This window comes from Mucor mucedo, assembly GCF_025094135.1.
Source record: "Mucor mucedo strain NRRL 3635 chromosome Unknown EV154scaffold_72, whole genome shotgun sequence".
Lineage (NCBI taxonomy): Eukaryota > Fungi > Mucoromycota > Mucoromycetes > Mucorales > Mucoraceae > Mucor > Mucor mucedo.
In genome coordinates this window covers 54,045-80,134 of record NW_026252356.1, presented here as the reverse complement: position 1 = coordinate 80,134, position 26,090 = coordinate 54,045, and the positions used below count along the sequence as shown (strand labels likewise).

The following is a 26,090-nucleotide window of genomic DNA, read 5'->3' as shown; positions in this document are numbered from 1 at the left end:
CTTGAAGTCACACGGCACCACTTGCGCTCCAGGATAGTTGCTTCGTCAAGGTATTTCGTTATCGTGTGCCAATTTGGGGTGATTGTTGTCTAGGCATTTCTTTACTGGGTGCTTTTGGATGATTCCCAAGATGCCAGGTTTCGTGGCTTTTTTTTGCTGGGATACTGGACGATTATGATTAGTTTCTGGGTAACGTCACCTTCCCCACTCGGTATATATAGAGAACGGTCTGGGGGAAATTATTTAACAAGCTACTGAAGGTGAATTCAACTTCACTTTTACCGTTTGGAGCATATTTCAGGTGCCCTAGCTTAAGAGTAGGAGTTGTCTTTTGGTGATTCGAAAGCAATATTCTACTTGCCGGTTGTGCACTCCTGAGTTTGGAAGAAATTGGTCCCTCGTCGTGTAAGTCGGAATTGGTTCATGAATAAGTGAACCCCCAAAGGGTAGAACGTTCATAGATTAAGAACATGGTGTTTTGACCTCCTTGTGGTGATGCACGGGAGTCCTTTTTGAGAGCCATCAAAACTAATAAAAAGTGGGTGAGTGCACACGGAGACTGACTTCCTCGCAGTTGCACTTGGGCAGTTTTCTTTATCGAAACTGGCTAGCGAGTCTCCATTTTTTTTTTATTATTATAATAAAAACCACACTGTCTTTTCTAATGTTTGTCTTTATGTAAATGTCTTGTGTTTTGTGTGATAGAAAGATGGTTATTAATTGCGATCTTGTTATAAAAAAACAAAAATATAAAAAATTGTATAAATCAATAAAATAATAGATATTTGTAATATAAATCGATTCGTTTAGACTTGAATGGAACCTGATTTTTTCAATCATCATCGTTTATTAATGATTCCTTAATGCTTTTCGTTTTTATCTCTCTTTTCTCTCACGAACAAATAAAAAATCATAACAAAAATGAAAATTATACGGCCTACTGACCCACAATCAGCCCAAACTTTGGTATATTGGTGCATTAGCTATCTACCTGAGACCTCGGGTAATTACAAACAGCATGTATTTCCCTTAAAACGGTATGCTACATTCAAGGACCTGAGTCAGAGGATATTTAATGAAACTGGCAGTGATATATGGAACCGATATTCGTATCCGCGTGGAACCGATACGCATCACAACAATGTGGTCATCAATAGCAATGAAAGTATGGAGCTTGCTATTAATTTCATGGGTGATAATGCCTTTGATTCCAATCGCGGAATTTTGGTGTTTGTAGATGCATCTTGGTAGCCTCTTTTTTTTTTTTTTACATAATAAAGACGAAAGCATTGCACATGTTGTTAGTATTTATATGGTTATTAGCTGGGCCAATATTGCTGTGTATTGTATACATTGTTATTGTTTATATGATTTATTAAAATTTGTATAATCCTGATCCTTATAAAATACTGAGCTAATATTAGCATGGCATAATCCAGTTGATGTAACTGTTACGGTTTTGATTAACAAGCAAGATTTGATGCCGTCGTAAAATTCTGTACTTTGTGATTGTAATAGCATTTTGGTGTTAGCCGGAATTATCTACTACTCTACTTCTTTATATTTCTCACCGGTTTCCCTTTTCTTTTTTTACCTGTAGTTATACATTAGAATTAGTATGTCACGGTAATTACTTGGATACTTGCCACCTCTTATATAACGATTGATTAACTTTATAAAATAAACGTTTTAGGATGCATGTATGGATTTCTACACTATTGCAGATTGTTTATCGGTGATTAGCAATACAAACCAATTGTGACGAAACCATTTTATGAAGTAGCAAATTGAGACCATACAACGTAGGTTTAGATACGAATCAAAAAGATGAAATAGACCTAAAACGAGATCTCATGTGTAAACAATTTCTAGGATGGCATAACTGTATTTGCATACATCAGTATAATTTCTCTACGTATAGTGATAAAGCAGGTTCGAAATAACTACAATATCTTTTATACAAGTGATAAAAATATGTTTACACATAAAAGCGAAATCTAAAGGATGTGACACTATAACTGTAGGCACACGGGAAATTATGCAGATATTATTTAGTTATGTTGAGTAATGTTTTTACGATAATACGATATTTATATGAATGTCATTTTTTTTAACGCGAGTACATGCTGTATGTTAGTAGATAAGAACATGAAGTACTAAGAATTTATTTTTTTAAATGCAAAGCTGGAATTTTTAGCATAAGAAATGCGTCCTATGAGGGCAGTCCAAAAGCAACTGAACTTTTGAAATACTTTAGAGCTACTCTCACGTCTAAAGAAAAAAATCTCGTATGCCAATAAACATGGACGCCACCAAGGAAAATGGGTTTACCAAAACTTTCATAACATGCTCGTTCAATTCCGATGTCGGGAGGATGGGGGAGAATTTTTTATTATTTAAGCGTCAGATTCTGATTCAGACAATAATGCAGAAGAATCATCTTCCTCATCCGACTCTACTTCTTCTTCTTCATCCGATGTATCATTCTCTCTCTTGGCAACAAGACAATAACGAGCAATATGACCAGGATTACCACACTCATAGCACGTCTTGACAGCTCTTTCTGTCGTACCATGGGAGACATCCCCCGTCACTGCAAGAGGACAATCACGCGCAATATGTCCATGCTTATTACAGTTGTAGCATGTAATATCTCTTGCTTGACAATCTTTGGCATAATGATTGATAATACCACAGTTTTCACAGACAACGGGTTCATAACGTGTACCCGCATGACTGGATCCTCCTCTACCTCTACCTCCTCTGCCTCCTCTACCTCTTCCTCCTCTACCACCACGGAAACTCGTGCTGCTGTCGCGTTGAGGGGCTATGGCTGTTGATGTCTCGCCATCAGTGAGAATCTCTACCGATCGTGGTTGTGCTTCATTGGGACAGTTTCTAGCTAAATGACCCTACACAAACATCTTTTTGTAAGCGATCGGCACCTCATCGGGGAGAGGGGGACGTGTTTCTTTATCCTTACCATCTGCTGACAATTGAAGCAACGTCCTTTACCACCTTGACCAGAAGTAGTGGGAGAAGAAGCGGTTTCGCGGTCAGGACATTGGGCAATCAAATGTCCCTCTACGATTGTGTTTTAACACAGTGTAATATATGTATATATATAAAGTGGTAAAGTGGTATTACCTTGACCGCAAACAAAACAAGTCTTGGCTTCAATGACCTTTTCAGCGGTACATTCACTCGAGACATGACCGGGTTGCTTACAGTTATAGCAAAGTCTTTCTGGTTCTTCACAAGCAACGGCATAATGGCCACCTAAAAAGAAGTCAAGTTTAGCTCTTCCTGTTCTAAACTATTTTTTTTTTTTTAAAAAAAAGAAATGGTTGCGATCGTATTACTCTTTCCACACTTGAAGCAAGATCTTCCCACGTAAACCATTATTCAATATATTTTTCCAAACGAAAAAAAGGTAAAAAAAGAAAAAAAAAAAAAAAAAAAAAAGTTTAGAATGTGGTTGTTTTGGGTCTAAAGAAAAAAAAATGGTTTATTTTTTCTCGACCAATTGAATCTGCGTCAAAAAAGAAATCTGAAATGTGTGTGTGTGTGTGGGAGAAACATTTGTGTCTAAAAAGTAGCTTTTTTCTAATGGGAGGCATATTTTGAATTGATTGACTCAAAATTGTAATCGATATTGTAAGCAGAGGCATCTGTTTGAAAAGAAGCCACCATAGGAGTCACTAACAATTAAAATGTTAGCAACGAAAAGATCATACCCCCCCATGATTTACAATACTAATATACCTGATACGCATCCATTCATTAAGGCCCATTTATCCGTCCCAGGCAAACCATCTCGATCCGCATTAATCGCCGTGAAATCAGGCGCAAACTTGAATTTTTCTCCTTCCACCTTCTCAAATAACGATCCATAACTGGCCTGATGAAATTTGGTGATATGGATAGGACATTTAGAGTCCAGCATGGGAATATTCACATTATACATCCCATTCTGAGGCCATGGGTACTTGTATACGTGCTGGATAATATCAGATGCCGTTTCACAACAATTCTGAATACATTCCACTCGTCGGTTACAGAAACAAAACGACACCGAAATCGCTTTGCACTTGTTTAAAACGCCTTCCATGGCAGCTCCCACTGTACCTGACGCTAACGTGAAAATCGTCGAAATGTTTCGTCCGTAATTTGGTCCACCAATGACCATATCAAATACCTCGTCCTTGTACAAATGATTCAGTGCAATATTGACACATGTAGCTGGTGTTCCACTCAGCTATTTTTTTTTTTTTTTTTGTAGTTTTTGTTAATAAAGTATCTCACGATACAAAAAAAAATTATAGTGTGATACTTGCCAACACAAAATCGTTGTCATGGTGTTGCTCATCACTTATTTCGCCTGTCACTCGATTGTAATATCGCACATGAATCTCTTGCTTGATCATGAAGGACTTTGCAATCCATGACTTTTGGCTGTCGGGAAGACATACTCTAATTTTTAGAAGAAAGGTATGTGTGTGTGTGTGAACAAACTACGGTTCTGTGGGTTATGAAAAGAGCTTTTTACTTGACATCCCAGCCGAGATTCTCCAAATGCTGAATAAAAGGTAAAATAAAAGGGGATTCTTCCAAACTGGGAGGCCCTGTGTTCCCCCGCACGTCACAGTGTTATTTGTTTGTTTATATTATGAAGAATGTTGTTGTCGTACCATCATCATTTGAAATTAAAACCTTCATCTAAATGTTTAATAGAAAGGGAGTGTCAAAAGAAAAAAAAAGGCGGGATTTATTAGGTTACTTTATTGATAAGCCCAGAAAAAAAAAAGATTAACGGTAGATTAAAGATAAGTAATTTTTTTTTTTTAACATGCACATGAACTTGCTTCTGTCTCGGTGGTATTAAGATTTATCTTTTGCACTATGAAAATAAATCAGGATGAGTGGATCATGTGTATTCATTAAAAAGTACTACTTACTTTGATCCCTGTGATCGTTAGGACCATTACCATCGATGCCAGGCAATGACTGAGCAATCTTTCTAAATAACGACTTGACCTATAAGAAGGTTTTAGTAAAAAAGAGAAATGTGTATGATATGCACATAGCATTTTTTATACGCATTACATTATGTCCTGCTTTAGCACTGGTTTCAATAAACATCACATTCAATTCCTTGGATCGCTTCTCGGCATCTTCGACCGTAACCTCTCTTCAAAATAATATAATTAGCCTTCAATAACAACAGCAATACCTATTCCTCTTACCTCTTGTCACTCAGGTCGGATTTGTTGCCAACAAGTACAATGATCACATCATCTCCTCTTTCTGCTCTCACATCATCGATCCACTTGGACGTATTCATAAAGGACTGACGATCTACAAAAAAAAATAGGAGTTATAGGTGCAGGCACACTTCACAGGGTGGGGCTTGGTACCTTACTAGATATATCATAGACAATTACAGCAACCGACGAGTCTCGGATGTAACTGGGAATCAAACTACGGAAACGTTCCTGTCCAGCCGTGTCCCACAATTGCAGACGCACCGTTTTATCTTCCAAATACATGGTTTTCGACAAGAAATCAATACCGATTGTAGCCTACTCTCTCTTTTTATGAGTGTCTCTTTCTTTTATTGTAACCGTTTAGAGTCTCCATTTACCTGGTATGTATTATCAAAGGTGTCGTACATAAAACGGGTAATAAGTGAGGTCTTGCCAACTATTATTGCCACTCAGTCTTTCATGTCTATATTTTGTTTTCTTGTTATATATATATTACCACTTTGTTCACCAAGGAAAACAAGCTTGTACTTTCTTAAGGGACTACTGAATTCGGTGCTTGTCATTTTATCGAGATGAAAAAAAAAAGAGTTAATAGAGAAAGAGGTTTAAACTCCAAAAAAAAAAAAAAAGTAGAGTTAAAATTCATGTGACTGTAACACCAAAAAAAAAAAGTTTTTGTTCTTTCAAATGAAAGCCCTTCTTTCTCTCTTTTTCTCTCTCTCTTTCTCTCTTTTCAGTTGATTCCAGTGTCTAATTTCTCTCTAAACATACTAAATCATAGAAATGAAGGGAGAGGAAAGAAATAATGGGATACGTTCATCTAAAAAAGGTTGGATGATCTAACCAATCAAAAAGTCACTAAAAAACTTTAAGTCAGTTCCCACATCTCCCCCCATATCCAAAGGGCAGTTTTGACAATCCGAGTACATCATGTGAGAACAAAAAAAAAAAGCTGCTTCTTAAACCATCCAAACACAATGACCCTTTTCTTTCTTCTTAACAAAAGGTTTTTTCACTAATGACCCGAAATATCATAAATTACATAATTTAGTACGATCATCAAAGCAGAAACAATAAAAGAATCGCCAAGGCCTTTTTTTTTTTATCATTGTTCTTTTCATGTGCGCCCCACTTTGCCTTATTAGGACAGTGATTTTTACAGTCAATGGGTCATTTTCAGCCATCATTGTCTTTATCAGATTTTTGTATTGAATAAAAAAATACCTCCCTTATGAACTATAAGCCTTTTTCTACTCTTTATCCTTACAAGAAGTATATATCAGTAAAACATGATCATTTAAAAGTTTATGCACTGGCTATCTTTTTTTTTTTAGATTATACGACAAAAGGTTTTTAGACGTTTTCCTTTTTTATTTTGGCACCAGATCTTGTAGAAATTAACATGGACTACTTAAACTTTATATTTCCAAGCGACTATTATATTGATGACGATGAGTCTATAGAACAAACAAAAGATATGACCTATCAATATGATGACATCAAAAAGATCATTGACTTTAATTCATCTACCGAAACTCCCAAAGTGGACTGAATTATGTATTATCTAAAAGCTTTCTGAGTGTTAATAGGACGCTCCTGCTAACGAGAAAGCAACGCTTGAGTAACACTAACAAATTCTTTAGCCGCAGTGGCGACACGATTATCGAGTGAAGGTCGGGAAGACATTTTTTTAACAGGGTGTCAAAAAAAAAAAGGGGACAATTTGTCAGAAATTGTTAGAATATTTGCGAAAAGTAAAAATTAACAATTCTAATGGACCTCTTTTAAAAAACTCTACTTCTTATTCAAAAATCATGTTCCCGTCATATTTGTTTTACCTTGTTTCAAAGCTCAAGGTGACGGTTTTCTATCTACATAAGACTTTCATTCTATTTCGCCTATGCGCTCTTCTTTAAGACAGGCTTCCAGAGCCGCAACAGACATCAACTTTTCATGAGTTCATCATTCATGGAAGTTTTGCTTTTTTTCTGCTTCTTGTTCTTTTTACTCTTTTTATATTCGTTATCCTCCTCAGATTCTTCGCCGGTAACGTTTTCAAGTGATCGCTTATCATGAATACTTGCAATAAACGTTTCTTGATTAAAAGGCTTGTCCTAAATGGTTCCTGTATAAACAGCCCAAGAGGCGTCTGTAATCTATCAGAAAGATGCGGCACCTGTTCGAAGTACTCGAGACATTTGTCTCTTAATTTTTCTTCTTAAATAGCTATAAATGTGAGCAAATAATATAATAATGACATTATATTGCATTACTTACTTTTGATTTCTTCAGACATGCTTACATCCGGAACGTTGCCTCATTCAGTTCCTGCACCCATTTGGTACAAGAGTCTTGACACCTCTCCATATTAAGACGCCTACATGAAATATTGTGCGCGCGAAACAGAGGTTCGCTTGTTCCTAGAATACATAAAAGAAACTGAAGGGATCGTGGGGAAAAAATGAATGCTCCCCATTAAAATATAAGCCTTCTGATCTCATTATAAGTCATTTCCTTTCCCTTCTTCGGTATAAATAGTCAGCGTCAAATTAGATTTACAAATTAAGATTTGATAATAAAGAATCCCTTTTTTTTTTTATAAGTACTTCTTTATTACTTTAATGTATAAATTGAATCGGTAGGGGTAATATATTTGATTTAGGTAGTGTGATGATTTATTTCTTATCTTCTGCAGAAGAGTAGAAAGGATAATCTGTATAACCAACTGCATCATGGCTATAAAAAGTATTTCTATCATACTTGTTCAACTCCCAGCCATTTTGAAGACGCTGAACAAGATCAGGGTTAGCAATAAAAGCACGACCAAAGGCAATCAAATTACCAGTCTTTTCAGCAATATCAATGGCTAATTGATGAGCGTTGGAGTAACCACTAGCGGTAATAAAAGGGCCCTTCCAAATTCGACGATAAGGGGCCAAGGTATCTACAACACAAACAGCGGTATCGCTGTTGGTATCGGCACGCGCTTCAATGAAATGAAGATAGGCCAAGTCCGCATGCTTCTTTTGAATCTCGGTTGTTAAATAACTCCACGTGTCAACCACAGATTCATCTTGCATGTCTTGTTGTACACCACCGGGAGAGAAACGAATGGCCACACGTTCGGCACCAATGGCTTCTACCACAGCATCCAGTACCTCGAGAGAGAAACGGGTACGGTTTTCAATCGAACCACCATAGATATCTGTACGCTTGTTGCTGCTGGTATTGATGAATTGATCGAGGAGATAACCGTTAGCACTGTGAATTTCAACACCATCAAATCCCGCTTCAATCGCATTAAGAGCCGCTTGACGGTATTGTTCTACAATGGCATGGATCTCTTCGATCTCGAGAGAACGAGGTTCTTCATTGTCGGTACCCAAGAGGGACTTGCCTCCGATAGCAATGGCAGAAGCAGACACAATTTGCTCCCCGTTAGGGTTGAGATACTTGAAACCAGCACGGCCAATGTGCCATAATTGGAGAAAGATCGAAGCCTTCTTTTCATGAACAGTTGAGGTCACCTTCTTCCAGGCCTCAATTTGTTCTTGCGTATAGATGCCGGGAGCTTGCTTGTAACCACCGGCAAGACGATCGATAAAGGTAGCTTCTGTAATTAGAAGACCACCTTCTGTAGCTCTTTGCTTATAATATTCCACCATAAGGTCGGTAGGTACGGCTTCAAGTGTGGCTCTGAAACGTGTTAAGGGGGCGAGAACAACACGGTGCTGAAGTAAAGTGTTGCCAACTTTGACGGGAGATAAAATGGCTTGGTTGCTCATGTTATTTAAAGGGTGATGGAAAAAGGTAAAGAAATAATGCAATTAAAAAATAATTCAAAACTTTGCCCTTTATAGTGTATTTACTTTACCTGTCAGAATTTGCTGAATAATCCAACCAAGTCGATTTGATGGGAACCAAAGTCATAAATATGTAATTTGTAATGAAATACGTATGGTTTATCAGCAACCCAGAGCTGTCACAACCATGATGAAAAGCTTTATCCGATCCCCTTAACCCGTGTGCATTCGATACACAATAATACTACTCGTGGATGGCATGATCACCAAGCTAATTGAGGCTACACAAAACACCCACCCCCTTGTTTTTCAGTTAGTAACAAGATTTATTTTTTAGACATTAATAATTCTGTAGTACTTTCATGCAAAACCAGTGTATCGCGTTACATACAGAGAATTATTACGTCCTACGAACGGACTTTATTAAAAGAAAAATTCCATAAGACGACTCAAAAGACACTTTATTGTACAGAACATTTGTTTTATTTATACAATTGGTTATACTACTCAGAACTGTAATCAAATGACATGCCCATTTCTTCATAGATAAAAGCTTACCTGAGCTGTGAACGCCCAGACGAAAACTGTTGGGAAGAGTTCAAGTGTTTTGGCATTGTATTCCAACCAATTAGATTACATTGTAATTTAGTATTCCTTCTTATTAAGGCACCATCACAACTGGATACAGGCACAGTAATAATAAATTTATGCTTTTTTTCTTAAAAAAGAAACTATTATATAGTTCGTACAATGCGCTTGACAGTGTCTGTATTTGATTGTAATATGACCCCAGCACTAAGGAGATAAGGATTACAGTTAAATAAAAACCTTTGCAAACATGAATGTAAAAAGCAGTCAATCGTCTCACTTGTTTGCCGATCCCTTTCATAACAAAGTCATATCATCCACACACACACACACTACCCATCACGGAAACGGTCAATTTTTTACCGTCCCCGTGACGAACGCGGTCAATTTCTCACCGTCTCCATGACGGGCGCGGATTTTAAATTCACCGTATTCGTAAAGGATAGGGATTTTTAATTCAACATATCCGTGACAGATACTGCCTATAGTTCATTACTTTCACTGTATCCGTGACAGATACTGTCCTTATTTCATTATTTTTTTTTTTACCATATCCGTGACAGACAGGGTCTATTTATTTCCATTATCAACTGTATATTCGACTGATTTTATGGAATTGTTCAGAATTCTATCTTTTATATTTTCCAGAATCTTTAAAAGCCTATTACTTTTGTAAAGAATAATACGCCATTATACTGTTGACCAGTTATATTTAATTTGTATGTTTATAAAAAAAAAAAAGTATTTTATTTATTAAAGTGAAAACAATTTGTATGAACAATAAAAAATATTATGATGTTATTTTAAAAAAGAACGCTTTTCTTAGGGACAGCCAATTTTTCCTTAGGGACAACCAAAGTGCACGTAGTCGCAACGTAAGATCTTTGATTTGGATAAGACAAATAGATGTAAATCGATAATGATACAGCGAAAGATGAGAAGAGAATATAGTTCTTAGATGTAAAAGAGTAAAGAGTTTACAACGGGTTTATGTAAGAAGATGTAGTGATTGTATGATTTACAATGGACAACAAAATACTACTTAGTATCAATTGTAAGATCAATCCCAAATTTAGGTGAAGACAAAACTCAAGAATATTTATTTAAAAGAAAAAAAAAAGAAGAGTATTTATTAGAAAGATCCTATCATGTGTAACAACAAGCCATATTATTATTGGCTGCAACAGTATCAAATGCCAAAATACCACTCACACAATATTTTACAACGGGAAAGCTTAAGTTAGTAACAGAGTATGCTAGACATTTTTATTATTTACAGAATATTTAAATAAAAAAAAATTGGGGAGAAAAGAGTAATTTGTAGGAAAAACCTTTTAAATAAGAGTGGGAAACTAATACAACGTCAAACATACGGAGATGGTCAATTTTTAAAATTCCTGTCCGTCACGGATCCGGTCAAAATCGTTGTTAACCTTCACCGTAATTTTGTGATGTATTGAGAATGTCAAGACCTCCGTATATATTTTTTTTTTAAACGTATTTTTTTAGAATAATCTGATGGTCTACACATAAGTTCAAGAAAAATGTTAACGTTGATTGACATGCCATATCATCTTAACTAAACTTTTATATCTTATCTGATCGATTGTTTGTTGTTTTTTATAAAATATGCTTCATTATCAGTACATGCTACAACTGACAACTACCCAAGTTCCTGTGACTTGTTTGGATTATTTGCAAATGTTTCAATTTTAGTTAAAGGCCAAAATATTATGGGAGGCAACGAGTTCTTGTGTTACTGTTTTAAAAAAACCATGCGGCTGTAGCTTTATCCGGATTAATTTAAATAGCATATTCTTAGTTGCAAAAATGTTGGTGTAACTCTCTAAGCCAATTATATTTATACTTTTTTGAATCCCCCCCTTCATAAAAATATCTTGTAAAGATGATGTAATTGTCGTTCTTTTTCACCCAAAACTTATTAAAACTTCAAGCATCGGATAGTCATCGATACCTAGGAACAAGAAGAAAACTTGGCATATGGGAGCGCTTTATTGACTCATTGGATGAGACTAGATTCAAGCAGGATATGCGAATGTTTAAAGATCCCTTTGAAAAAACCGTTACCATGATATTTCCGAATCAGGACGTTAACAGACAAGCGTCAGAAAGCAGCTCATGGTAGTACTTTCTCGTCTGGGGAAGCGATGAAAATGGTGCTTCAGTTGGAAGAATTGCAAGGTTAGCAGGCATCAGTGAGGGGTCTGTTCATGCCTTTACAACAAGGTTCTTTGATGTCATGTTGTCCATGGAGAGCGATGTCATTAAATGGCCTGGCAAGGAGCAAAAAGAAAAAATCAAGGACCTCACCGAAAAGAACAATGGATTTCCAGATTGTCTTGGCTTTGTTGACGGCACCCTGATTCATCTGGAACACAAGCCAAAGTTCAGAGGTTTGGAGTTCTTTAACAGATAAAAAAAAAAGATACTCCATTCAAACGATGGCCGTTTGTGATCCAGACAGAAGAATCACTTTTTTTGCAACCGGTTTTCTTGGATGTAGAAACGATTCTCGAGTTTTTGGAAGTTCTGACTTGGGAAAAAATCTTGACAAGTACTTTGAAGGTGAGGAGTATCTCCTGGGTGACTCTGGTTACAGTCTGGAAAAGAATGTAATCATCCCTTACAGAGACAATGAAAAGGGTGGTTATACCAAGGAGATGAAGACATTTAACTACCTGCATGCAAGAACCAGAGTTAGCATCGAGAACTGCTTTGGGGTGTTGAAGATAAGATTTGGCAGCCTTAGGAATCTTCGGTGCAAGATCAACGTTAAAGAAGCCTTGTACCACGTTATGCGTTGGATACGTGTTTGCGCCATGTTGCATAACATACTTTTGGATGATGTGGATGATGTTGCTTATGATGACAATGATTACAACGGACACACACCCCAGCCCAAAAGTGACGCTATGGACCAAGAGCCCACTGTTTCTTCCAACAAAAGCTCCAAAGAACAGAAGGTCGCCAGGGACATGGCGTCAAAAAAAAGGGACAATTTGTCAAAAATAGTTAGAAAATTTGAAGAAAATAAAAAAAAATAGTTTATTATTCTAACGGACCTCTTTTAAGAAGCTCTACTTCTTGTTCATAAATCATGTTGGCTGTCTCAATTGTCTGGCCTTGTTTTAAAAGCTTAAGACGACGGTTTCCTATCTGCATAAGACTTTCATTTCATTTCGCCTATGTGATCTTCTTTGTCCTTTTAAATTTTAATATGTACAGGCTTCCAGAGCCGCAATAGATGTCGGCTTTTCATTGTTGTTGGTAGTATCTAAACATGATTCGCTTCTACCAGCACCATTGCTATGAGCTCCAGTTTCGATCTCATAATGTTCCATGAGTTCATCATACATGGGAGTTTAAGTTTTTTTTTTTTTTCTGTTTCTTGTTCTTTTTGCTCTTCTTATCTTTGTAATCCTCCTCAAATACTTCGCCGGTAACTTTTTCATTTGATATCTTATCATGAATAAACGTTTCTTTATTATAATGCTTGTCTTAAACGATTCCTGTATAAACAGCCCAAGAGTCGTCTGTAAATCTATCAAAAAGATGGTGGCACCCAGTTCGAATTATGATGTGATAATAAAGAATGCTTTTTTTTTTTTTTTTTTTTTTTTTTTTTTTTAAAAAAAAATGATTTTTTATTACTTTAATGTACAAATTGAATGGTAGGGGGTAATATATTTGATGTAAATAGTATGATGATTTAGTTCTTCTCTTCTGCAGATGAGTAGAAAGGATAATCTGTATAACCAACAGCATCATGGTTATAGAAAGTACTTCTATCGTACTTGTTCAATTCCCAACCATTTTGAAGACGTTGAACAAGATCAGGGTTAGCAATAAAAGCACGACCAAAGGCAATTAAATCACCAGTCTTTTCAGCAATATCGATGGCTAATTGAGGAGCGTTGGAGAAACCACTGGCGGTAATAAAGGGACCCTTCCAGATTTGACGATAAGGGGCCAAGGTATCTACAACACAAACAGCGGTATCGCTATGAATATTGGCACGCGCCTCAATGAAATGAAGATAAGCCAAGTCCGCATGCTTCTTTTGAATCTCGGTTGTTAAATAACTCCACGTGTCAACCACAGATTCATCTTGCATGTCTTGGAATACACCACCGGGAGAGAAACGAATGGCCACACGTTCGGCACCAATGGCTTCTACCACAGCATCCAATACCTCGAGAGAGAAACGGGTACGGTTTTCAATCGAACCACCATAGATATCTGTACGCTTGTTGCTGCTGGTATTGATGAATTGATCGAGGAGATAACCGTTAGCACTGTGAATTTCAACACCGTCAAATCCCGCTTCGATCGCATTAAGTGCCGCTTGGCGGTATTGTTCTACAATGGCATGGATCTCTTCGATCTCGAGAGAACGAGGTTCTTCATAGTCGGTACCCAAGAGGGTCTTACCTCCGATGGCAATGGGAGAAGCAGACACAATTTGCTCTCCATTAGGGTTGAGATACTTGGAACCAGCACGGCCAATGTGCCATAATTGGAGAAAGATCGAACCCTTCTTTTCATGAACGGTGGAGGTCACCTTCTTCCAGGCCTCAATTTGTTCTTGTGTATAGATACCAGGAGCTTGCTTGTAACCACCAGCAAGACGATCGATAAAGGTAGCTTCTGTAATTAAAAGACCACCTTCTGTAGCTCTTTGCTTATAATGTTCCACCATAAGATCGGTAGGTACGGCTTCCACTGTAGCTCTGAAACGTGTCAAGGGAGCGAGAACAACACGGTGCTGGAGTAAAGTGTTGCCGACTTTGATGGGAGAGAAAATGGCTTGGTTGCTCATATTATTTTTTAAAAGGATAATGGAAAAAGGTAAAGAAATAATGCAATTTAAAAAAAAAATTTGCTTTCTTTTAATTTATAGTGATGTATTTTACTTTTTACCTGTCAAAATTTTGCTGAATAATCCAACCCAATCGATCTGACGGGAATCGAAATCATAAATATAGAATTTGTAATAAAGTATGTATGAATTTATCAGCAACCCAGAGCTGTCACAATTTTAATAAGAAGCTTTATCCGATCCCCTTAACCCGATTGCATTTAATACAGACATACTACTCGTGGATGGTGTGATCACCAAGTTAATTGAGGCTATACAAATCACCCGCCCCGCCCCCCCCCCTTGTTTTTCAATTAGTAACGAGATTTCTTTTTTAAGACATGATTAATTCTGTAATTTTATGCGAAACCAGCGAATCGGATTACGCGGAAAGAGTTATCACATCCTACAAACGGACTTTATTTTTTTAAAAAAAAAAAAAAATCATAAGACACTTTTTTTGTACAGAACAATTGCTTTATTTATACAGTCTACCATATCACTTAGAACTATATTTAAATGACATACCAATTTCTTAACAGATGAAAAACTTTACCTGAGCTGGTGAGCACCCAGACAAAAACTGTTGGGAGGAGTTCAAATGTTTTGGTATTGTATTCCAACCAATTAAATTACACTATAATTTAGTATTCCCTCCTTTTAAGGCACCATCACAACTAGATACAGGCACAGAAATAATAAATTTATGCTTTTTTTTAAAAAAAAGAAAAAAAGAAAGAAGAACTGTTACATAGTTCGTACAATGCTTTTAAAAGTGTCTGTATTTGATTGTGATATGACCTCAGCACTAAGGAAATGAGGATCACAGTAAAAAGAAAACGGATCTCTTAGGGGACAGCCAGGGTGCGCGTAGTCGTGATGTTGGGATTATGATACTGTAATAGGCATCAAGAGGTCAATATAGCTTAATAACTTGAAATAGATACAAATTAATTACAGCCAACATAGTGTTAACTAGTATATGTATGTAATAACTTACTTTCACCTACTCGTTTGGACTTTACCTTAATATTTCTGCGTAAGATTAAGATCAAACGAGCTTAAAAGGCGAAGGAGTGATGGTAGACCTGTCAAACCAAGTACAAATCATTCAATATACATTTATTGGTAATTATCATATTGTTTTTGAGTATATTTTCTTGTTTCCAAGTCCAGAGGATAGCCAAAAAAAGGATAGCCAAAAAAAAAAAAAAAAAAAAAAAAAGGATAGCCAAATCACAGATCGCACGTTGGGACTACGTGCACTTTGGCTGTCCCTATGGAAAGCGAAAAAAAAAAAAAAAAAAAAAAAAAAAACCTTTGCAAACATGAATGTAAAAAGCAGTCAATCGTTTCTTTTTGCTGATCTCTTTTCATAATAAAGTCATATCTTCTACACACACACACATATATACATATTTTTTTTTTTAAAAAAAAAAAATTCTTTAGAAAATCTGAAGGATAGTCCCCTTCCAAAAGCAATAGGTTAGCCGTTCAAGTCATTGGAAAATACACTATGATCTTGTCTTTATCGCTCTCTCTCTCACTGTGTCTACTGATTTATCTGGGTATAGAAACAAAGACACTCATTCAAGCAAGTCATCTCCCGCCTTTTGGAGCTGGCTAAATTACCGTACCTGGTATCAACTCGTTTCAATAAAATCTTGAAAGAAACGGTTAATCAACAATTATCTCTCCCTTCGTGTAAATCATGCAATCGTTCCTTGGCACGCATGGACCCGTGGGAAAGGACGTAAATCAGAACACCTTCAGTAGTTACGCATAACTACTCTGAAAAAAACTAAACAATGTGGGGCCTAGATAAAATCATTCTTGGCTAGATTTCACAAAACTAAAGATCTCTTTTGAACTTGGTATTTAGTCAGTTCACCCTAAAAACTAATTTTTTTTTTTACTTGGGTTGTATGTCTTTTTTAAAATTAATACTTTGATTGTGTAAACTGAAGCAATAAGGCATTTGTCAAATGTTGTCTTGTTTAATATAAACACGTCCTTTTTTCTAAAAAAAAAACTGACAGAATAAAAAAAAAAAAAGGGAATTATGGGAGCTAAAGATTTGGCTATTTCTTTTCCCGTAGAGACGCAATTACTTTAACCCAAGCAGTAACACTTTCTCCATGACAACCCGCCGAAAAAAGAAATCACGCATTGTGGGAGGCTGAAAAAAATCACGTTTGCGGATATTTAAAAAAAAAAAAACGTTATAAGAGTTTTGTTGTATTCGAGGAAGGGTTTGGGGGGGGGAGGAAGATCCTCTCTCTCTCCAATGGATAACAGTTAGATATTTCTCCTCGTAAAAATTAAACGGGACACCAAAAAAAAAAAACCCTTGTTTAAATGTGCCCGTTCTCGGAGGAGGAGGGGCTTTTTGACATGTGATTTCTTTTTAGTGACTTTGTGTGACTCACCCCGCACACGAATAGGACGTATCACACAAACAGTTTCTCTTTTTTTTTCTTCCCTTTCTTTCTTTCATTATTTACATACAATGTCCAACCCTATTGAAGAAGGAAAGAAGTTAGCAGCTTATCGTGCTGTGGATGAATACATCACAGCCGACCATAAGGTGATTGGTATCGGATCTGGATCTACTGTGGTGTATGTTGTCGAACGTATTTTGCAAAGACCGGAATTAAAGCACATTGTTTATATCCCCACTTCTTTCCAAAGCAAGTTATTGATTATTGACGGTGGTCTTACTTTAGGCAGCATTGAACAGTAAGTAGACTTTAGTAGTGTGTATAGAGAGTCCTACTGACACAATGAGGACAGGTATCCCGAGATCGATGTGACAATTGATGGAGCTGATGAAGTGGATTCCGATTTAAATGTCATTAAGGGAGGAGGAGCATGTCAATTCCAAGAAAAGGTGGTTGCCGAAGCAGCCAAGAAATTTGTGATTGTGGCCGATTTTAGAAAGAAGTCCAAGTTGTTGGGTACAGAATGGACTAAGGGTGTGCCCATTGAAGTAGTCCCCATGACCTATCAAAGTGTAATGAAATCCATCGATACCAAATTAAGTCTGAAACCCCTCAGCTCCAAGCTTCGTATGGCAGTCAATAAGGCAGGCCCCGTTGTCACGGACAATGGCAACTTTGTCATCGATACGCATTTTGGTCCCATCGAAAACCCTCTCGCCTTATTAAGAGAAATCAAGTTGTTGACAGGTGTTTATGAAGTTGGCTTGTTTTGTCAAATGGTTGAAAAGGCTTACTTTGGTGAGGAAAATGGAACAGTGGATATCTGGACCAAATAAAAAAAAAAAAGTCGCGTTATGTATTAGAACTCCGACAAAGTTTTTTTTTTTTTTTTTTTTTTTTAAATGGGTGCAGGCCAAAAAAAGGTTTTTGAAAAAAAAGAAAAATGTATACATGTTAAGGGAGATATTACATGTAGATCAAGTGTTACTTTACTGCTAATTAATAACAGAAAAAAAAAGGGGGAGGGAGAGGAGGAGAGGAGGAAAGATAGGGATCTGTAATAGAACATTTGTTTGATCAACTTTTTTTTTTTTTGGGCTTATAAAAAAACTATATCTTTTCTCCCCGCACGTGTAAAAAAAAAAAAAAATTATATAACTTTTTTTTTTTTTAATTATCAAAAATTACCAAAAAAAAAAAAAAAAAAAAAAAAAGAACCAGGAGTGATAAAGAAAAGACCATTTTGTAAAAAAAAAGTTTGAACTGTACATATTATGACAAAAAAAAAAAAAAGATCTCCTTTTTAAAATAAAAATAATGGGGGAGAGAAACAATTTTTTTTTTTTTTTTAGAAGAAAAAAAAAAATATTGATTTTGCTAATAATTTGGGAATTGGGTGTGTGAAAAAAAAATGGGGGGGATTATGAGAGAAAATGAAAAAGAAAGATTTATGCCTTGGTAGCCTTCTTCTTGGGGGCAGCAGCAGCCTTCTTAGCAGGAGCGGCCTTCTTGGCGACGGCAGCCTTCTTAGTAGCAGCAGCCTTCTTAGCAGGAGCCTTAACACCGGCCTTTTCAGTAGTGGTCTTCTTCTTGCTGGCAGCCTTCTTAGCAGGAGTGGCCTTCTTGGCAGCGGCAGCCTTCTTGGGAGCAGCAGCCTTCTTGGCGGGGGTAGCAGCAGTGGCAGCAGCAGCCTTCTTGGGAGCAGCAGCCTTCTTAGCAGCAGGTGCCTTCTTGGTAGCAGCAGCCTTCTTAGCGGGAGTAGCAGTAGTGGTAGCAGCGGCCTTCTTGGTAGCAGCAGCCTTCTTAGCAGCAGGTGCCTTCTTTGCAACAACCTTCTTGGCAGCAGTCTTCTTGGCAACGGGCTTCTTAGTTTCAGCCTTAGGTTCCTTGTTTAACTTGACGGTACCAGAAAGACCTTTTTATTTAAGGTTAATATAAACAAATAAACAAAAATAAAACACCCCATAATTTCCCCCTCTAGACACACAGACACACACGTCTTCATCCATCTATCTCCCCTGTGTCCCCTTCTACACATGTCAACCAACTGAATTTAATAATTTACCTTTGGGAAGAGCAAAGAGGTTTTTGGCACTACCACGCTTGATGGCAGCAGAGATTTGGGTATCGAAATGGGCACCGGCGGTGACCTTGTAGTTGGCCAAAATGAACTTTTTGATGGCAGGTCTGGAAGAACCCTTTCTTTCCTTTAAAGAGAGGATAGCAGCTATTTGTTAAAAATATGAGTTATGGATGATCTGTATACACAAACAAAACAAAAAAAAATTTACCCTTGATCATGGCCTCATACTAATTGAGAAAAAAAAAAAAAAAAAAAAAAGGGATCAGCAAAATTAAAAGAGAGTGAGTTGTATGTGCGGATTGCTTACGGTAGGGTGTTCGGCTTTCTTGGCGGGAGTGGTGGTTTTCTTAACAGTGGCAGCGACCATATTTATGAATGTATATAAAAAAAAAGTTTTTTTTAAAAGATGAGAGAGAAAAAAAAAAAAGAAAAAAAAAAAAAAGGAAGCGGGTTGGAAAAATAACACGGTCTTTTATACTTCCCACATTGAATTTAGCTGAGAATGATAAAATAAGCCAATCATTTGACTTGCTTGATTTTTTTTTTTTTTTTTTTGAAATTTTTAATTTTTTTTACAAAAAAAAAAAAAAAAAAAATGGCGCGTTCCTATTTTTTCAAGTTTGAAAAAGTATACTTTTTTTTTTTTTTTTTTTTTTTTTTTTTTCAAAAGGAAAAAAAAAAAAAGATAGGATATAGTCTGATGTTGGACAATGATACATCTCATGTACTACAGTCTGCTTATCTCATCAATGTATACATTGAATAGGCATCTCTTTTTATCTCTTTTTGTAAACAGTATCTCCCCCAAGAAAAAAAAAAAAAAAAAAACTTTGTTCCCTTTTTTTTTTTCATAAAATTTTTCTCTTCATGTATCCATTTCATATATGCCTTCTTTTAAAAGTTGCAAAGTAAACTTTTTTCTATCCAACACACAGTGGTGAAGAAGACCATTAAGAGCACATCATGTCTACATGATGCTTTATTAATTTATATCATTGCTCATTCTAATCATAGAATGAATTGATTTTTTTAAAAAAAAAAAAAAAATTGGGTCGATCGTTTTGGAAGAAAAAAAAAATACATCATGTTACCTTTTTTTTTTTTAAAAAAAAAAGACGGATGTATCAAAGACAAGAGTATTCCTTTTTATAATAAAACCGCCACCCTCTTTAAGACAAGGTAATTCTTTACCATACATTGTCAATGTGAATAGTCTATTTTTGATGGATAATGGATCTCTTTCCTACAAAAGAAAAAAAAGTACCCTTGCAAAAAATTAAAAAAAACAAAAACAAAAAAAAATTATTTTCCCCCCTTCCCTTTTTTTTTTTTTTGCTCAGTAAATTCTAATATCAAATCACATATATTAATCACTAATAAAGTATTATTGAAACTTACATGAATAGATAGCCATGATCTTTCTCCTTTGAATGGTGTAATTTTTGTATACCTTTTACACTTGAAAATAACAATCCTAGTTAAATCAATGTTTTCAGATACATTTTTGCAAATTGGAAAAAAAATAAAAAATAAAAAATAATTTTTTTTTTTTGGATGTCCTCCATCTCCTCCTCCCCCTCATTTCGATGCTTTTTTATCAATGTCTATCTTCCACATATGAAAGCAACGCTATCAATAGAAACAGACAACGGTAGTCATGGTAAACTTCCATGGTAATGTCTCTTTTATTTTGACTTTTTTTTTTTCTTCTTCTCTCTACCTTGGAAACAAGACATCATGAAATATAATATGACGATTTTTTAAAAAAAAAAAAAAAAAAAAAGAGGGAATTTTTTTTTTTTTGGAAATTTTTTTTTCCCATCCAAATTTTTCTTCTCATAATCTGAACTCGTGTAAATAATCAAATTACCCCAAAAAAAAAAAGGGAAAAGAAAGAGGAAAACCATCGTATCTCTTAACATATACTTTCAATGAATCAGAAATATATATATAAAAAAAAAGGTTACAAGTAGAAAAAGTTCCTTTCGGTGCGATCAACATTTTTTATTTTATTTTTATTATTTCGTTCGGTTTCGTCATCATTTCTCTTTCCGAATTTCCACCCATAAATTTGCCTCGATATCATTCAACCATCTCAACCTACAACAATTTGTAACAGCTTCCCTATTCATGCGCACTCTTTGTTTCTTTTGAAAGAGAGTAAAAGGACATCCACAAAAAAGATGGGAGGTTGAGGGCCTCCCGATTCTCTTTTTGTGTTTGCCACACCAATTGAGTTTACCGTGTGTATAACCCCAAGTACGTACAACGCTCTCGCTATCATGACACATGCGTCCAATACTCTCACCAAGATGACAATTACGTTGTATGCTTTCAACGAGATGACAAGTACGTTGTATGCTTTCAACAAGATGGCAAGTACGTTGTATGCTTTCAACAAGATGGCAAGTACGTTGTATGCTCTCAATATCGTGACAATGAATTAAATGTGCATCGAGTATATAAAGCTGCATCACACCTTAAAGAAAACTATCTCATCCAGCAGCAATAGCAACAGCAGCATCAGCATCAGCATCAGTAATATCAGCATCAGCAGCATCAGCAGCAATAGCAGCAGTAACATCAACAGCAATAGCAATAGCGGCAATATCAACATCAGAAGCAGCCATATTAGCATTAGAAGCAGCAATCAGCAGCAACAGCAAAAAGCAGCAGCAATAGCAGCAACAGCAGCAAAAGCAAAAGCAGCAAAAGCAGCAAAAGCAGCATCAGCAGCAATAGCAGCATCATAAGCCGCAGCAGCAGAAATAAGGTACTAGATCGATCATACATTGTAATTTCAATGCACACATTGTTAACCCCATAGATACCATGTTTGTACCATTTTTCATCATTTAAGGACAAAACAAGGCTTATATAAATCAAGTCTATCCTTTTAGTCTGATGATCCATGCAAACTTTTTTTTTATATCATCATCATCATGATGGTCCTTTTTTTTTACAAAAAAAAAAAGATCGCCTGTCTTTTTTGGAAGAGTGACACAACCTTTTAACTTTCTTTTTTTTTTGATATGTAAAAAATCGATATGACCTACTACTTAGCACTACCGGAACCTTTTCTCTCAAGCGTTCCGATGATCTAACAGAAATTAAACTTTTTTTTTTTAGGACAAGATGTCATTTCTGGCCTTCCCCCCTAAAAAAAAAATCCATAAGAAATCAAAATAAGCGTCATCTTTTTTTTAAAAAAAAAAAAATGTCAATCCACTCGAAGCACATTTGTTTTAACAGGAGTAGCACACTGCGTATCACATACACTCCCCCCCTTTTTTTTTCTTCTCAGTAAATCAACAACTAGAGTAAATAAGGGGTAGGACAAAAAGCATAAAAATTATAATACAGAAAAAAAAAATTTATAGAAAATAAGTTTGGGGATATACGTAATAGTGATGTAATATATAAGGTTTTATATAGTCCTTCTTTTTTTAAATTAAAACTTCGCGTTGATCTCTTCTTCTTTGCTCTCGAGCTCTTTCCAGTTCAATAGATCGAGGATCTAATGCTGCTGTAGTTAAACTACGGTTTGGTATCGTAATAAATTTTGGCATCGGTCGTAATTCTAGGTCCAGTGAAATATTAATACCTAAAAAAAAAAAAAAAAATACATTACAATTTTTAGTTTCTTTTTTTTCATAAAAAACTTTTTTTTTTGTATCACAACACACACACACAGACAATCCGTAATCTTTACCCGCTTGCAAGTGTTCAACCCATGATATCATTTCCACATGCGTATTCATTCTCAATAGCAATTGAGGTCCCTGGGGTGTCGTCAATCGGAGCGCATTGGGCCTTCGAAAGTAATCCAACGCACGTGACGCTTCAGCCCCTGCTAGAGACAACGTTAGAATCGGTGTGTAATAATACCGATGATAATACGAATAGGGTGTTCTTAGTGGCCATCGGTAGTAATTGTCATAATCGATCGTACATGATGTCTCTGTTGGCGCTGTACGGTAGATTCGTAATACTGTCCCCCATAACTCCACATACAACTTTCTAAATCAAACAAACAAAAAAAAAAATGTATTTGTTACATCAGTTCAAAAAAGTGAGCCACCCTCCCCCCCCCTCCTTCTTCTTTCTTATTTACCTCCAGCCACGGTAACGGCTCTTGACACCGGGTGTATCAAATTCCTTCTTGACATGAACATAACCCATTTTAAAAACGGTACAAGAATAAGCGGGTAACTCCTCTTTACCTTCCTCCTCACGTGGAAAGATCATGGATCGGCATCTATCCATTCGTTTACCATAGATGGAAGGCACACCCTCATAATCCGGTGGCGGTGTTGTAAATGAGGGTAACTGCACTGGCATCGAAACAGGTCTTGTGTTGACTTGTTTATTAAATCGAGGTCGAGGCGTATTCACGGTGGTTGAAGAAGGTAGCAGGAGTCCTCCATCCATTGGTCCTGCTGCTGCTGCTGATGTTGAATAATCATGAGCGGATGATGTGTTTGTTTGTACAGATGGTATTACGACAATAGCGGGTGGTGATATGGAGCTTTTCTTTGGGTACGAGTCGAATGCATGAATAGCGTTCAAGATAGAAGAAGGTGTGAGTAAAGGTGTATCATCATCATCCTCTTCGTCTTCGTCTACTTCGGGTATGTTATGAGGGGTCGTACTTTTGATGCTGGTGACATCTCCACGTTGTAGATGAACGGAGAGCGCTTTAGAACAGGTGGAGAGTAATCCGAGGTCTCGGGGATCGTCTAATCCGAGTCTTTGAAAATCAGGTTCGGACATGCTCAAGAATTTATCCAGGTCGATGCCTGCTTTTTGAAAGAGAGGAACATGGTGTTGTAAGGATAGATGGGTCAAAACGACGGATGAAAGCTTATCCTCTACTACTATCATTATTATTTTGGGTTAAACATTATTTAGGGTAAGAAAGTAGCATGCGTATTACCTGGTTCAATGGTTTGCATTTTCCGTGTGGGATTATATATGTACAATAAAAGACTTTAAAAAAAATAAAAATAGATAGAAATACAGGAAAGAAAGATGAAATAATACGAACAACCACAAAAAAAAAAACTTGTCTCTTTATAGACAAGGAACTAAATAAATAACAATCATAAAACGACGTCAATTTCATTAAAAAAAAAATATAGTTTTCCCCCCCTCGTGACAATAGGAAATAGAGGAGGAGAGAGAGTTCTCACATCGGTAGATCTCACAATTTTTAGTTTTTTTTTACAGACTCCTCTTTAATTTTTTATTTTATTTCGTCTTTTGATGCTAAATCACAAAAAGGTTAATATAAGGGGATTATTTCAAAAAAGAGTAGATAAACAAAATTTACCTCTGGCTTATGCAATGTTTCGTAATCAACATGAACAAAAGCGCGTTCAACATCAGGTAAAGACTCTAACTTTTGTTGAAGTGCTTCTCCAATGTCATGTGAAGTACGTAATTCCATATTGGGTGGTAAAACAATGTCTACTTCAACAAACAGATTGTTTCCCGCATGATACGCACGGCATGTATCCACCTGAATCACACCAGGATGAGTGAGCGCTACAAAAAAATTCCATTTGTGTTAGTTCTGCAAAAACTGTAAGATGCTTACACACTATCACACACACACACGCACACACACTTAGCGCACTAACCAATATAGGTAATCAAATTGAGAAACGTCGTATCCGCACTCTTGCCAACCACTAATGGAATATGTTCAAACAAGGTAGAGGTCCAGCTATGCAAGATAATTACAGCAATCACAATGGATCCCACCGGATCCACCCAGGCTGCCACTCGACTACCCACAATACCCGTCGTCAAACCCAGTCCATTCACAAGAAGATCATTACGATGATCCTGAGCCAGTACACGCGCAGAACTAAACTGAGAGATGGTCTTGCAATAGATATACAAGAGTAACTTGACAGCTAAAAGAATCATTTTTTTTTTAAGTGTCTATTTAGGATAAAAAAAAACAGAAAAAAAGCTTTTTACCCAAGGCAGCTGATACAAAGGCAATGGCTAAAGGTTTTAAATCAGGTGAATGAGAGGACTCGCTAAGCTTTTGAGCTGCTTCAATCTAGACCCCTTCAACATTAGTCATTTTATCACTTTTTTGTTGTTGTTGTTGCTTACGATCAAAAAGAGAGCTACACAGGACATCAAACAAGCAAATACGATAATACCAATGGTTTCCATTCTCGATTTACCCTATTCGAAAGTGAGGAAGAGGGGGGGGGGAAACGGTTTTAAAAAAACATATGAAAAACAAACAAACAAGAAAAAAAAAACGTACAGCAGGATACTTTGTAAGGTTGGATTTAGATGCTTGCTTTGCGGCCCACATGAGAACTAATGAACTTAAGAGATCCATAAAGGCATCAGCCATCGTAGAGAAAATGGATAAGGAACCAGAAGTGATGGCAGCGACCAATTGAAGCGCGAATAAAATGACATTGGCTACCACGGATCCATAAATGGCTATTTTCAACTAATAGAGGGTGTTTATCTTACTTGTGTACATGTATAAAAAAATTTAATTAAGACTTACTTTAAGCAACTGCTTCTGCTCATCGTTTTCATCCGTTTCATCCAATGCCGTCAACATGCTGTCAATCATATCGTTTTGGTTCTGATAAAAGGATTGAAGCTTCTTTTGACCCTTTAAACCCACTTGGATATAATCTTCATCCGTTTTTTTACCCTGAAGAAATAACGGGTCGTATCCAAGTGTACTTTCCTCCCCTTCTGAACGATGGACGTGTCTGTGTTTTAATTGGATGCTTTCAACCGTTGTTACTGTTGCTGTAGCAGACATCTCTATTTGTTGTTGTTTTTAAAAAGAAAGAACGAGAGAGAAAGAGAGAGAGAAGAAAATAAAAAGAAGAGGGTAGCACGTACGGTTGTGCATCTACGGGTTTAGATAACATGATCTACAAAAGGTTACTTCTTTTGTTGCAGGTGTGACGTTCATGCGGACCATCTATTTCCCTCTCTCTCCTCCCCCCCTCTTTCAAACATGAAAATCATTTCTTC

General features: G+C 36.4%; 14 protein-coding genes across 14 annotated transcripts; 3 read left to right on the top strand and 11 right to left on the bottom strand.

The window, feature by feature from the left end:
• Positions 1-808: 808 nt before the first annotated feature.
• EV154DRAFT_553178 (uncharacterized protein) lies at positions 809-1,251 on the top strand (the record flags this gene model as incomplete). Its single annotated transcript, XM_051605111.1, has 1 exon — positions 809-1,251. Exon 1 carries the CDS (start codon positions 922-924, stop codon positions 1,249-1,251), a length of 330 nt encoding a protein of 109 aa, XP_051455702.1. The 5' UTR covers positions 809-921.
• Positions 1,252-2,133: 882 nt separating this feature from the next.
• On the bottom strand, positions 2,134-3,460 carry EV154DRAFT_515085 (uncharacterized protein). The gene is made up of 3 exons (XM_051602220.1): positions 3,363-3,460; positions 2,984-3,279; positions 2,134-2,912 (listed from the first exon to the last, which is right to left on the bottom strand). Exons 2-3 carry the CDS (start codon positions 2,984-2,986, stop codon positions 2,397-2,399), a joined length of 519 nt encoding a protein of 172 aa, XP_051455700.1. The 5' UTR covers positions 2,987-3,279; positions 3,363-3,460; the 3' UTR covers positions 2,134-2,396.
• Positions 2,969-3,458, bottom strand: EV154DRAFT_286072 (uncharacterized protein). The gene is made up of 2 exons (XM_051594779.1): positions 3,363-3,458; positions 2,969-3,279 (listed from the first exon to the last, which is right to left on the bottom strand). Exons 1-2 carry the CDS (start codon positions 3,400-3,402, stop codon positions 3,098-3,100), a joined length of 222 nt encoding a protein of 73 aa, XP_051455701.1. The 5' UTR covers positions 3,403-3,458; the 3' UTR covers positions 2,969-3,097.
• A 5-nt stretch (positions 3,461-3,465) lies between the features above and the next one.
• Positions 3,466-4,744, bottom strand: EV154DRAFT_515081 (survival protein sure-like phosphatase/nucleotidase). The gene is made up of 5 exons (XM_051602219.1): positions 4,692-4,744; positions 4,550-4,625; positions 4,338-4,473; positions 3,766-4,258; positions 3,466-3,701 (listed from the first exon to the last, which is right to left on the bottom strand). The coding sequence occupies exons 1-5, from the start codon at positions 4,717-4,719 to the stop codon at positions 3,607-3,609; spliced, it is 828 nt and encodes a 275-aa protein (XP_051455699.1). The 5' UTR covers positions 4,720-4,744; the 3' UTR covers positions 3,466-3,606.
• On the bottom strand, positions 4,745-5,872 carry EV154DRAFT_446447 (ras family-domain-containing protein). Its single transcript, XM_051597105.1, has 7 exons — positions 5,764-5,872; positions 5,645-5,703; positions 5,423-5,582; positions 5,247-5,358; positions 5,107-5,191; positions 4,959-5,037; positions 4,745-4,900 (listed from the first exon to the last, which is right to left on the bottom strand). Exons 1-7 carry the CDS (start codon positions 5,828-5,830, stop codon positions 4,845-4,847), a joined length of 618 nt encoding a protein of 205 aa, XP_051455698.1. The 5' UTR covers positions 5,831-5,872; the 3' UTR covers positions 4,745-4,844.
• Positions 5,873-7,942: 2,070 nt separating this feature from the next.
• EV154DRAFT_467507 (uncharacterized protein) lies at positions 7,943-9,052 on the bottom strand (the record flags this gene model as incomplete). Its single annotated transcript, XM_051597769.1, has 1 exon — positions 7,943-9,052. One exon carries the CDS (start codon positions 9,050-9,052, stop codon positions 7,943-7,945), a length of 1,110 nt encoding a protein of 369 aa, XP_051455697.1.
• Positions 9,053-12,727: 3,675 nt separating this feature from the next.
• On the bottom strand, positions 12,728-13,035 carry EV154DRAFT_565525 (uncharacterized protein; the record flags this gene model as incomplete). Its single annotated transcript, XM_051605906.1, has 2 exons — positions 12,728-12,801; positions 12,903-13,035. The coding sequence occupies 2 exons, from the start codon at positions 13,033-13,035 to the stop codon at positions 12,728-12,730; spliced, it is 207 nt and encodes a 68-aa protein (XP_051455696.1).
• A 353-nt stretch (positions 13,036-13,388) lies between these two features.
• EV154DRAFT_467503 (uncharacterized protein) lies at positions 13,389-14,498 on the bottom strand (the record flags this gene model as incomplete). Its single annotated transcript, XM_051597768.1, has 1 exon — positions 13,389-14,498. One exon carries the CDS (start codon positions 14,496-14,498, stop codon positions 13,389-13,391), a length of 1,110 nt encoding a protein of 369 aa, XP_051455695.1.
• A 2,537-nt stretch (positions 14,499-17,035) lies between these two features.
• EV154DRAFT_467501 (ribose-5-phosphate isomerase) lies at positions 17,036-17,973 on the top strand. The gene is made up of 2 exons (XM_051597767.1): positions 17,036-17,276; positions 17,331-17,973. Exons 1-2 carry the CDS (start codon positions 17,047-17,049, stop codon positions 17,812-17,814), a joined length of 714 nt encoding a protein of 237 aa, XP_051455694.1. The 5' UTR covers positions 17,036-17,046; the 3' UTR covers positions 17,815-17,973.
• Positions 17,974-18,192: 219 nt separating this feature from the next.
• EV154DRAFT_285962 (uncharacterized protein) lies at positions 18,193-18,945 on the top strand. The gene has a single exon (XM_051594778.1). The coding sequence runs from the start codon at positions 18,412-18,414 to the stop codon at positions 18,871-18,873; it is 462 nt and encodes a 153-aa protein (XP_051455693.1). The 5' UTR covers positions 18,193-18,411; the 3' UTR covers positions 18,874-18,945.
• EV154DRAFT_285961 (linker histone H1 and H5 family-domain-containing protein) lies at positions 18,946-19,499 on the bottom strand. The gene is made up of 3 exons (XM_051594777.1): positions 19,369-19,499; positions 19,270-19,288; positions 18,946-19,205 (listed from the first exon to the last, which is right to left on the bottom strand). Exons 1-3 carry the CDS (start codon positions 19,426-19,428, stop codon positions 19,018-19,020), a joined length of 267 nt encoding a protein of 88 aa, XP_051455692.1. The 5' UTR covers positions 19,429-19,499; the 3' UTR covers positions 18,946-19,017.
• A 344-nt stretch (positions 19,500-19,843) lies between these two features.
• On the bottom strand, positions 19,844-22,068 carry EV154DRAFT_604135 (uncharacterized protein). Its single transcript, XM_051607383.1, has 3 exons — positions 21,578-22,068; positions 21,304-21,529; positions 19,844-20,304 (listed from the first exon to the last, which is right to left on the bottom strand). The coding sequence occupies exons 1-3, from the start codon at positions 21,689-21,691 to the stop codon at positions 20,276-20,278; spliced, it is 369 nt and encodes a 122-aa protein (XP_051455691.1). The 5' UTR covers positions 21,692-22,068; the 3' UTR covers positions 19,844-20,275.
• Positions 22,069-22,413: 345 nt separating this feature from the next.
• Positions 22,414-24,232, bottom strand: EV154DRAFT_515059 (uncharacterized protein). The gene is made up of 4 exons (XM_051602218.1): positions 23,998-24,232; positions 23,176-23,938; positions 22,774-23,081; positions 22,414-22,665 (listed from the first exon to the last, which is right to left on the bottom strand). Exons 1-4 carry the CDS (start codon positions 24,014-24,016, stop codon positions 22,508-22,510), a joined length of 1,248 nt encoding a protein of 415 aa, XP_051455690.1. The 5' UTR covers positions 24,017-24,232; the 3' UTR covers positions 22,414-22,507.
• Positions 24,233-26,046, bottom strand: EV154DRAFT_515057 (cation efflux family-domain-containing protein). The gene is made up of 7 exons (XM_051602217.1): positions 25,606-26,046; positions 25,351-25,545; positions 25,191-25,265; positions 25,050-25,134; positions 24,704-24,982; positions 24,394-24,608; positions 24,233-24,329 (listed from the first exon to the last, which is right to left on the bottom strand). Exons 1-7 carry the CDS (start codon positions 25,870-25,872, stop codon positions 24,312-24,314), a joined length of 1,134 nt encoding a protein of 377 aa, XP_051455689.1. The 5' UTR covers positions 25,873-26,046; the 3' UTR covers positions 24,233-24,311.
• Positions 26,047-26,090: the final 44 nt, after the last annotated feature.